This window comes from Staurois parvus, unplaced genomic scaffold (genome assembly GCF_062004578.1).
Source record: "Staurois parvus isolate SC_StPar_1 unplaced genomic scaffold, SC_StPar_1.0 ptg001376l, whole genome shotgun sequence".
NCBI lineage: Eukaryota > Metazoa > Chordata > Amphibia > Anura > Ranidae > Staurois > Staurois parvus.
The window spans coordinates 228,889-241,108 of NW_028319172.1; the positions used below are offsets into that span (position 1 = coordinate 228,889).

Consider the following 12,220-nt stretch of genomic DNA (forward strand, 5'->3'; position numbering starts at 1 on the left):
ATGAGGGAAATAAGGATTTGATCCCCTATCATTCAGCAGGATTTCTGGCTACCAGGTGTCTTTCATACAGGTAACAAGCTGAGATTAGAAGCAGTCTCTTAAAGGGAGTGCTGCTAATCTCATTGTGTTACCTGTATAAAAGACACCTGTCCACAGGAGCAATCAAACCATCAGATTCCAAACTCTCCACCATGGCAAAGACCAAAGAGCTGTCCAAGGATGTCAGGGACAAGATTGTAGACCTACACAAGGCTGGACTGGGCTACCAAACTATGGCCAAGCAGCTTGGTGAGAAGGTGACAACAGTTGGTGCAATCATTCGCAAATGGAAGAAACACAAAACAAGTGTCAGTCTCCCTAGGTCTGGTGCACCATGCAAGATCTCACCTCGTGGAGTGTCAATGATCATGAGAACAGTGAGGAATCATCCCAGAACTACACGTGAGGATCTTGTCAATGATCTCCAGGCAGCTGGGACCACAGTCACCAAGAAAACAATTGGTAACACACTACGCCGACGAGGATTGAAATCCTGCAGTGCCCGCAAGGTCCCTCTGCTCAAGAAAGCACATGTCCAGGTCCGTCTGAAGTTTGCCACTGAACATCTGAATGATGCAGAGGACTGGTGGGAAGTGTTGTGGTCAGAGGAGACCAAAATCCAGCTCTTTGGCATCAACTCAACTCGCCGTGTTTGGAGGAGGAGGAATGCTGCCTATGACCCCAAAAACACCATCCCAACTGTCAAACATGGTGGTGGAAACATTCTGCTTTTGGGGTGTTTTTCTTCTGGGACAGGGACAACTGCACCACATCAAAGGGACAATGGACGGGACAATGTACCGGGACAATGTAGGGACAAAGGGACAATGTACCGTCAGATCTTGGGTGAGAACCTTCTTCCCTCAGCCAGGGCATTGAAAATGGGTCGTGGATGGGTGTTCCAGCATGACAATGACCCAAAACACATGGCCAAGGCATCAAAGGAGTGGCTCAAGAAGAAGCACATTAAGGTCCTGGAGTGGCCTAGCCAGTCTCCAGACCTTAATCTGATTTAAAATCTGTGGAGGGAGATGAAAGTTCGAGTTCGAGTTTGTCTGACCTCTGTGATTGCCAACAAGGGATTTGCCACCAAGTACTAAGTCATGTTTTGTGAAGGGGATGAAATCCTTATTTCCCTCATGAACATGCAGATCAGTCATCATTTGTTAGACGCATTTCTGCTGAATTTGTTGTTGCTATTCTGTCTCTCAGTGTTACAATACACCGAACATTCGATTTTTAGACCAATCATTTCTTTGTGAGGGGCAAACATTCAACATCAGCAGGGGAGCAAATACGCATTTCCTTCACTATATATATATATATATATATATATATATATATATACACACCAGGGGCGACTGACCATTTGGAAACTTGGGCACTGACGGAGAGCAGTAAAGGGCCCCATGAGATGCCCCTGGTACCTTTTTCATAGGCTTTTTTGAGTTTGGGCAAGGACACAGGGGCCCCATGATCCCCTATTGCCCGGGGGCCCCATGAGTTGTCAGTCCGCCCCTGATACACACACATACAGGGGCATCCCTAGGGTTGGTGTCACTTCGGGCAATAACACTTAGTGACACCCCCTCCGACGATCCCCGCAGAATGGATCAGATCTGCAGATTGAGCGTAATGGATCGGAGTCTGATCCATTATGCTCCTCAATCTGCAGGTCTGATCCATCCTAGCCTATGAAAAAGGTACCAGGGGCATCTCATGGGGCCCTCTACTGCCCTCGGGCAGTGCCCAAGTTTCCACATGGTCAGTCCGACCCTGGTATGTATATATCCTACGGGGATCACCGGTTTGCTTTACAACTTACCTTTTGGTGGAGCGGGTCCGGTGTCACCCCGTGCAGTAGGTGTCACCCCCTACTGCACGCACCCCCCACACCTGCCTCGGGACACCACTGTGTGAGTATGTATGTGTGTATATATATATATATATGTGTGTGTGTTAAAAAAGTGTGGAAACTTTTTGCAGAACTCCGGTGTTTAAGCTGTGATCAGTTTACCCTTTCTCCAGGATGGCTATGTGAGCTGTTATTCTTTTGTATTTACTTCCTGGCAGAGCAGAGATATCAGACCAGGGTCAGGACTGTAAGCCCCCCCCCCCTCCCATGGGGGCTGCCGGATATGACAACTTTACAGCCAACTAATTGGCCATAGACAAGTAAATAATACAAAGTCAGTCAATCCATGAGAAGAAAGGCCGCGTTAGTATAACTAGGCAAAAGCGGAGACACAGCAGAATGAATGAGAATCTTTCCAGTGCATAAAACCTGTCCTCTTCCTTATAAAACCTGTCCTCTTCCTCATAAAACCTGTCCTCTTCCTCATAAAGCCTGTCCTCTTCCTCATAAAACCTGTCCTCTTCCTCATAAACCCTGTCCTCTTCCTCATAAAACCTGTCCTCTTCCTCATAAAACCTGTCCTCTTCCTCATAAAGCCTGTCCTCTTCCTCATAAAACCTGTCCTCTTCCTTATAAAACCTGTCCTCTTCCTTATAAAACCTGTCCTCTTCCTCATAAAGCCTGTCCTCTTCCTCATAAAACCTGTCCTCTTCCTCATAAACCCTGTCCTCTTCCTCATAAAACCTGTCCTCTTCCTTATAAAACCTGTCCTCTTCCTCATAAAGCCTGTCCTCTTCCTCATAAAGCCTGTCCTCTTCCTCATAAAACCTGTCCTCTTCCTCATAAAACCTGTCCTCTTCCTTATCAAACCTGTCCTCTTCCTCATAAAACCTGTCCTCTTCCTTATCAAACCTGTCCTCTTCCTCATAAAACCTGTCCTCTTCATCATAAAGCCTGTCCTCTTCCTTATAAAGCCTGTCCTCTTCCTCATAAAACCTGTCCTCTTCCTTCTAGCTCTACCAGTGCAGGCGGAGTTCCGGCATCTGTCAGGCTACCTGTTCTGGGTGACGATCGGAGTCGGAGTCCTCCTTTTCCTTGTAATTGTGATGATCATTGTCATTGCAGTGGCCCGCTCTCGCAGGCTGGTGAGTAAAGGAAATATCGGATCCCTTGATGGATCTTCGCTTTACAGTCTGACCCTCTATGTGCCAATGAATTGTTTCTCCTCTTGAATTGAGAAAAGGATATGTTGTATACAAACATTATACATACATTGTATATTTTTCTCTTTGTTAGAGGAGAAGTCTGTGTAAGGCCAGCCAAACATGGGTCGATTTCCAAACAATTTTTGTAAGAAAATGGGACCTAAAAATAATCAGACGATTTTTGCTCTGTTAGTGGGGCAATGGCATCAGCCGATTTTCGTGGTTCCTCCCCATTTTGTTTATTGGGCGTGTTGGAAAATTCCTGAAAAGCGACCGATTTTCAAAATCATTGGTGGCACCATAGGATTACAGAACGATCAACGTTTTTTTTTTTTTTTCAGGATAGAGCCAAAAAGGTTGCCAACTTGTTTTTAAAGGGTTAATTCACCTTCACATCAACTTCCCAAAATACCTACACACCCCAACTTCTCTAGTGTCAGCTTCTCCCCAGCCAAAACGCCAAGAAAAATGGCAGGATGGTCCACTGGAATTGGACGCGTGGCCCCATCAGCTTCTCCCCAGCCAAATCGCGAAGAAAAATGGCAGGATGGGCCGTTGGAATTAGACGCGTGGCCCCATCAGTTTCTCCCCAGCCAAAACGCCAAGACAAATGGCAGGATGGGATATTGGAATTGGACGCCTGGCCCCATCAGCTTCTCCCCAGCCAAAACGCCAAGAAAAATGGCAGGATGGGCCATTGGAATTGGACCGTGGCCCCATTAGCGCAGGAACAAGCATGCTGGCTTGTTTAACACCTGCATATGCCCAATGCACTCTCTCGCATGCAGGTTTTGAACCAACCAGAGCAATCATTCCTGCTCTGATGGAGCCATGTGTTGTACCCTGCCAGTTAGCTAGGGGGAGCTAGAGTCCTGATTGTTAGAAAGGCGGGTTAAGTAGCAGCCTGGGTGCAATAGAAGGTCAAAGTGCGGTTAGGAGCTGAAAGGCTCTGCAGGCCAGGCCTTCTGGAATTTCCTCCTGCTCTACAGCTTTGGAGGAAGGCCTAGAGACAGTGGGTGAATCTGAGGAGTGGCTGGTTTGTACTCTTGAGGGATCCTAGCCAATCCCCAACAGGAAGCTTGGCAAGGGCTAGGACAACCCTTAAAAGTAACTGAGCCTGCTTAGCTGCAGGAGAGTTCGGGTGGAAGACAGAGAGGATGATGTGAGGCTGAAGGCAGGAGACTGCGAGGAGGCCCACCTACAGGCCTGGAGCTGGAAAGGAAGAAAGCTCAGAGCTTCAGTGGCCCCCAGAGTGAGGACCACCTGTACAGCAGGGAAGGAGTGGCCCAGCTAATGGGCCTGATAACACCCACCAGCAGTACAGGAGAGGATCTGAGTGATCACCCCTGCACCCCCTGGGCGGATAGGGGAAGGAACACTCTGGTGGGAATCCAGATTTACCACCTGCCAGTGACTGTCTATTTCTTAAAGTGACAGAAACCGGCTCCCCTGTTCAGGAACACCTCCAGATTGCTGGGTGAAGGAAGAGGAGGTCATCTAGGACCTGGGGTGGAACATTAGGAGACTCTGCCTAGCTCTCCATCAGAGAATGTGTTGTAGTGAAGGCTTGTAAATCGTTCCAGAACATTGTCCTCAGTTATTGGTACCCTTGGGCATCCTGTACACCCTTCACCCCATCCCAGTTCAAATCCCATAAATAAAAGGACTGATTTCTGGTGCAAATCATTATGAAGATGCGTGTTGCCTGGCTGTGCAGGACGGTAGGGGGATCCAAACCTCTAGCGACTCCAGTGCCCAGGGAAGAGGGGCCTAGGGGAGGTTGCCCACTCTTGAAATTTTGCAGGCAGGTTGGGGAGTATGGCCTACATATATGCCTTGGAAGAAATACAGCAACTGCTTGCCATGAAAGATCATTGGACCCCGTAAGAACTACCTGATAGGCCCCACCTCCCAGTGGTGTAACTAGAACCTTCAGGACCTTGTGCAAGAAATTATAAAGGGCTCCCCTGACCCTTCCCTTCAAGCCCAGTGGCGGAAAGCCAGGGCCCAGTTGCAAGTGCGACCTTTGTGACCCTGGTAGTTCCATCACCGGTGTCAGTAGTTTCTTCTTGTTTTTTTATTTTGTTTACCATATTTTACAATTTTTTTTTAATTGTGTTTACAATTTTTTTTATGAGCCCCATTGGGGAGCTTTGGTGAAATATCAGGGGTTTAAGCAGACCTCTAATGTTCCACCTTTGGGACAGAGAAAAGAGACTGAGGACACAGCCCTCAATCTCCTTTGCTGCACAGTATGAGTGGAGAGGAATAGTTCTGTACAGAGATTCCTGTTCATTCATACACTGGAGCATAGCAAACAGTTTACTATGCTTCAGTTATGAATGGACAGAGTCAGTGATCGGTATAGATCACTGGCTGTCCGTTTAGAAAAGGAAGGGGCTGGTAAATGACACACAGCAGGAAAAGGCTGGATAGATAAAGCCGCTGGAGGAAAATGGAGAGATTGATTCTTCTATATGCAGCCGTCCCTGCTGCTCCTCCTATTCAGGTGTACAGGGGGGTGCACAGGCCCCTTGCAGCATGGGGCTGGGTCACAATTGCAACCCCTGCACCCCCTGTAGGTATGGCCCTGTCACCTCCCCCTGGGCGCCCAGAAGAGAGAAGTTGGGAAGGAATTTTAGCTGTAGAAACATTTGTGCTAACAGTGGCAGGGGCTAAAAACTTGAGCCTACTCACAGAGTGCAGGGGTCAGATGTATGTAATGTACATAGTGTAAGTATTAGGAGTATGCAACATACAGAATGCAGGGGCCAGAGTGCAGGTGTCAGGAGTATGTAATGTATAGAGTGCAGGTGCCAGAGTGCAGGTGTCAGGAGCTTGTAATGTACAGGGTGCAGGGGTCAAATAAATGTAATGTTTATGATGAGAGAAATTGGGAAGGAATTTTAGGTGTAAAAAAATTGGCGCTAACAGTGGCAGGGGCTAAAAACTTGAGCCTACGCTCAGTGCTGAGGTCAGATGTATGTAGTGCAGGTGTCAGGAGTATGTAATGTATAGAGTGCGGGGGCCAGGAGCTTGTAATGTACAGGGTGCAGGGGTCAGATGTATGTAATGTACATAGTGTAGGTATTAGGAGTACATACAGAATGCAGGGGCCAGAGTGCAGGTGTCAGGAGTATGTAATGTATAGAGTGCAGGGGCCAGAGTGCAGGTGTCAGGAGCTTGTAATGTACAGGGTGCAGGGGTCAAATAAATGTAATGTATATGATGAGAGAAATTGGGAAGGAATTTTAGGTGTAGAAAAATTGGCGCTAGCAGTGGCAGGGGCTAAAAACTTGAGCCTACGCTCAGTGCTGAGGTCAGATGTATGTAGTGCAGGTGTCAGGAGTATGTAAAGTATAGAGTGCAGGGGCCAGGAGCTTGTAATGTACAGGGTGCAGGGGTCAGATGTATGTAATGTACATAGTGTAGGTATTAGGAGTACATACAGAATGCAGGGGCCAGAGTGCAGGTGTCAGGAGTATGTAAAGTATAGAGTGCAGGGGCCAGGAGCTTGTAATGTACAGGGTGCAGGGGTCAGACAAATGTAATGTATATGATGAGAGAAGTTGGGAAAGAATTTTAGGTATAGAAAAATTTGCGTTAACAGTGGCAGGGGTTAAAAACGTAATCCTACGCTCAGTGCAGAGGTCAGGTTTATGTAGTGCAGGTGTCAGGAGTATGTAACAAAGAGAAGGTAGGTGTCCAGAGTACAAAAAAACAGAGTGCAGGTGTCAGGAGTATGTAAAAATAGAGGGCGGGGTCAGGAGTATGCAACAGAGTGCAGGGGTCAGGAGTATGTTAAAAACCCACAGAGTGCAGGTGTCAGGAGTATGTAACAAAGAGAAGGTAGGTGTCAAGAGTACAAAAAAACAGAGTGCAGGTGTCAGGAGTATGTAAAAATAGAGTGCAGGGTTCAGGAGTGTGTTAAAAAAACCCACAGAGTGCAGGTGTCAGGAGTATGTAACAATGCAGAGGTCAGGGGTATGTAACAGAGTGCAGGGGTATATAATGCACAAAATGCGGGTGATAGAGGGGTCAGGACTCTCCTTGGCCTCCCATTGACCTTCTTATTCTTGGAGTACTGCAGACCGTGCCCACCATTACCAGCAATCCAGATCCCTCTATTGACCCTTTACCCAGCACAGCACCCTCTTGGTCCCTCCACTCATCACTCGCCATGTACCCGGCACACACCAAACAAAGCCCTGCAACCACTAGATGACGTTTTATTGAGACTCTGGGTGCTGCGTCACCCATCAACATAAAACCTCAACACTGCTGGCTAAGAGTGGGTTGGACTGTGGGCTGGAGAAGACAATCTTCATCAGTCCAGTTCTTCAAGATGCATACAGTCCAGGCTGGGAGTTCTGGTAGGGGCCGTCCAGAGGCAGCCATTGCAGAACATCCCTCCTACCCCAGTGGGGCCTGGGCCTAGTACAGGAAGGCTGCCTGTACCCACCTCTTGGGGACCCTGGTCTAAGCCCTTGTTTGGGCCACTTTTATTATGTCCACAGATGTTCCTTGCTATATTGATCCCTGTCTGTTCTTTTTTTACAGAGGCGGGCCCGGAAGAGAGCATGGCTGATCCAGAATATACACCAACAGAGGAGGTGCGAGTGTAAGGGGTAAGTTTGCAGATCTGTGCTGTAAACTAGCTGTCGGGGCCTTATACTCTGATGGAGGTCCCTTCCCTGCAGGGGCGGACTGACCGTTTGGAAACTTGGGCACTGCCCGAGGGCCTGGGGTCAATAGGGGGCCCCATAAGATACCTTTTTCATAGGTTTTTTTTCGAGTTTGGGCAAGGACACATGGGCCCCATGATCCCCTATTGCCTGGGGGCCCCATGAGTTGTCAGTCCGCCCCTGCTTCCCTGTCACCATATTTCTCTTGGTGTCAGGAAAACTTGTCAGAAGTGACTCGTGTAGATAACAGAGGAAGCAGACAGAAATGACACTTAGTGCTCTGGATTAAGACAAGTACACACTATACAGGGATATGCTTTGTTCATATTTCGTGTCTGAGCTTTACAACCACTTTAACAGTTACTCTTAACCCAACACTGAAATGGAGTCAGGCTTTATCACCTAACACTTATTCTGACGCTAACACTTAATAACTCCCTTAAGGGCTCATTCACACTAGCAGTTGGGGGGGCAGTAAAACCCAGACACATTATTGAGACCGAACTGTTGCTCCCCAAGTAACCGAGTACCACAACCGCCGAGTGCTAATACGTGGGAATCTGATGTAAGTGGGGGGCTTTTGCTGAGAAGAAACCCCTTTACATCAGAATTTCCCTTTACATCAGAGTCTACAGTGTTCCCCCTGTGCTGTGCACCGGTAAAGTGTTGAGGTTTCGTATGAAGAAAAGGTGGCATCCCTACCTCCTATAGAACCCCCAACCTCCAACAGTGTCTCACAGTGTCCCCCAGTCCCTGCAGTGCACTCCAGTCTATCCCAGTGCCTCTGTAAAGCCCCCAGCCTCCTGGAGAGACCCACAGCCACCTCCAGAGACCCCCCCCCCAATCATCCCCAGCTCCCTTACAGAGACAACAAGACTGCTAAAAAGCCCCTTCCAGTGCTCCACCATGCCCCTCAATCTCCCACAGTACCCTCCAGAGCCCTGAAGTGCCCCCTAGCTTGCTGCAGAGCCTTTAACCCTTCATAGTGCCCCCATCTCCAACAGTTTGCCCCCAATCCCTGCAGCGCATTCCAGTCTATCCCAGTGCCTCTATAAAGCCCCCAGTCTCCTAGGGAGACCCACAGCCCCCTACAGAGACCCCACCCCCCACAGTTGACCTCAGCTCCCTCAAGATTCCCCTACAGAGCCACATATTTTCTATTTCTATACCCTTACTGTGTTAGTGCCATTCAACCTCCTATAGTGGTCCACCATGCCCCCCCAAACTCCCAGAGTGCCCCCAGGCCCCCTGAGAGCCATCAGCCCCCTACAGAGCCACCAAGTGTTCTGCAAACCCCCTTCAGAACCCAATTCCCCAACAGTGATATTCAAACCCATCCCCCAACAACAAAATCCAACCCCATATTTTTTATTCGTATACTTTTATTATGTTAGTGCCAATCAAACTCCTATAGTGGTCACCATGCCCCTCAATCTCCCACAATGCCCTCCAGCCCCCTAAGAACCATCATCCCCCTCAGTGTTCTCCAGGCCCCTGAAGTGATCCCTAGCTTGCTGCAGAGCCTCCAACCCTCCATAGTGCCCCCATCTCTAACAGTTTGCCCCCAATCCCTGCAGAGCATTCCAGTCTACCCCAGTGTCTATAAAGCCCCCATCCTCCTAAGGAGACCCACAGCCCCTACAGAGACCCCATCCCCCACAGTTGTCCTCAGCTCCCTCAAGATTCCCCTAAAGAGCCACATATTTTGTATTCCTATACCATTATTATGTTAGTGCCATTCAACCTCCTATAGTGGTCCACCATGCCCCCCAATCTCCCACAGTGCCCCCAGGCCCCCTGAGAACTATCAGTCCCCACAGTGCTCTCCAGCCTCCTACAGTGCCCCCTAGCTTGCTGCAGAGCCCCCAGCCCTCCATAGTGCCCCCATCTCCAACAGTGCCCCCAGTCTCTGCAGTGCATTCCAGTTTACCACAGTGCCTCTTCAAAGCCTCCAGCCTCCTGGGGAGACCCACAGCCCCCTACAGAGACCCTACCCCCCAAAGTTAACCCCAGCTCCCTCCATAATCCCCTACAGAGCCACCAAGTCTCCTGCAAACCCCCTTCAGAACCCAATTTCCGAACAGTGATATCCAAACCCATCCCCCAACAATGAAATCCAACCCCATATTATTTATTCCTATACTTTTATTATGTTAGGGCCAATCAACCTTCTATAGTGGTCCACCATGCCCCTCAATCTCCCAGAGTGCCCTCCATCACTCTAAGAGCCATCAGTCCCCACAGTGCTCTCCTGCCTCCTACAGTGCCCCCTAGCTTGCTGCAGAGCCTCCAACCCTTCATAATGCCCCCATCTCCAACAGTTTGCCCCCAGTCCCTGCAGTGCAATCCAGTCTACCCCAGTGTCTCTATAAAGCCCCCAGCCTCCTAGGAAAACCCACAGCCCCCTACAGAGACCCCACCCCCCACCGTTGACCTCAGCTCCCTCAAGATTCCCCTACAGAGCCACATATTTTGTATTCCTATACCCTTACTGTCAATCTTAGTGCCATTCAACCTCCTATAGTGGTCCACCATGCCCCCCAATCTCCCACAGTGCCCCCAAACCCCCTGAGAACTATCCGTCCGCACAGCGCTCTCCAGCCTCCTAAAGTGCCCCCTAGCTTGCTGCAGAGCCTCCAACCCTTCATAGTGCCCCCATCTCCAACAGTTTGCCCCCCAGTCTACTGCAGTGCTGTTATAAAGTCCCCAGCCTCCTAGGAAGACCCAGAGACCCCATCCCCCACAGTTGACCCCAGCTCCCTCCATAATCCCCTACAGAGCCACCAAGTCTCCTGAAAACCCTCTTCAGAACCCAATTCCCCAACAGTGATATCCAGCCCCATATTTTGTATTCCTATACTTTTATTGTGTTAGTGCCAATCAACCTCCAATAGTGGTCCACCATGCCCCTCAATCTCCCACAGTGCCCCCAGGCCCCCTGAGAGCCCTCAGCCCCCACAGATCCCCCCAAACCCCCCACATATTTTGCATCCCCATACTTTTATTGGGTTAGTATAAACTTTTCATACTGTGGGAAGGTTTCGGAAGAACGTACTGGACCATGATCTCAGTAGGGTTGAGGACCACAAGTGTAGGTATTGTTGAGCTCCTTGTGGGGTTCATGTTTCATTCTCTTTGAACCTTTTCATTTTTTACATTTTTTTCCAGTGTAAGTCACGAAATTCTCTTTTTTTTTTAGGTTTCCAGTGCAACGACTTAAAGAAAACGTGTGATCCCTTACTGTTCCGAAGAAAGTTTTATAATGATTCTTACAAGGACACAATTGCATTGCCAAGCGGGTTGGCTCTCCATAAAGGGCTTAAGGGAGGACGTCATCTTCCCTGCATAGGCTGGCAGCCGGTTGATCCCGCCAGGAACGTGCGACTTCCTGTATTATTCCATTCTGCTTTCTATACTGTATGTGTAAATTGTCATGCGGAGTATTTCTCATCTAATCTCCGGTTGCCATAGAACTGCGCGGTATTAACCTGCTAATCCTATACCATGATTAGAACAACGCACAATTCATCACTACTACGTGAAAACCGCTCCTGCCGCGTGCTTTTTACCGCATTGTACCCTGGCGAGAGACCTGCTGTATATAGTTACGTTAACCTTTTCATTACCAGAATGTGTCAGAATATGGATGCAACCAAACCCGTGCGTGGATTCGGGGCTCATTCACACCAGCGCTGGGCTGCAGAATAATAGCTGTAGACAGGGGCGGACTGACCAGTTGGAAACTCGGCACTGCCCGAGGGCCCGGGGTCAGTAGGGGGCCCCATGAGATGCCCCTGGTACCTTTTTCATAGGCTTTTTTGAGTTTGGGCAAGGACACAGGGGCCCCATGATCCCCTATTGTCCGGGGGCCCCATGAGTTGTCAGTCCGCCCCTGGCTGTAGATTGGATGCTCCCAGTTTACACCAGTGCCCTGCAGTGGTCTGCACTGGGAATAAAAACCCAGAAACCCAGAACACTGTGCATTCCATCACTTGGTGGTCCTACGATGTATAATAGACAACAAGGTGATCGTTGAAGAATGTGTTACCCCCAACATTTCATATTCCTGATCAGGGGCGGACTGACAACTCACGGGGCCCCCGGGCAATAGGGGATCATGGGGCCCCTGTGTCCTTGCCCAAACTCAAAAAAGCCTATGAAAAAGGTACCAGGAGCATCTCATGGGGCCCCCTACTTACCTCGGGCCCTCGGGCAGTGCCTGAGTTCCAAATGGTCAGTCCGGCCCTGTTCCTGATCTGTGCCGGCTGTACCGTGTAATTGGGTTAAAAAGTCTCCTGTTCTCTTTGTATTGCTTCCTTTGTGTGAAATCCCTGGTGTTCCTGCAGTCCCCAGACCACACTTGGCATGAGAGCACATCCATCCCAGTGTGGTCAGTTTTCTGGCTGTGTTGGGAGCACAGCCTGCCTGTCCTCCAA

General features: G+C 49.3%; 1 protein-coding gene across 1 annotated transcript in view; it reads left to right on the forward strand.

Moving 5' to 3' along the window:
• Window positions 1-11,860, forward strand: part of LOC149436329 (T-cell surface glycoprotein CD4-like) — a 39,096-nt gene extending 27,236 nt beyond the window's left edge. Inside the window, exons 7-9 of the mRNA XM_089661714.1 lie at window positions 2,909-3,039; window positions 7,660-7,727; window positions 10,984-11,860. Of these exons, the coding sequence (XP_089517840.1) occupies window positions 2,909-3,039; window positions 7,660-7,727; window positions 10,984-11,017 (233 nt within the window). The 3' untranslated portion in view covers window positions 11,018-11,860. The remainder of the gene's footprint in view (window positions 1-2,908; window positions 3,040-7,659; window positions 7,728-10,983) is intronic.
• The last annotated feature ends 360 nt before the right edge of the window (window positions 11,861-12,220 follow it).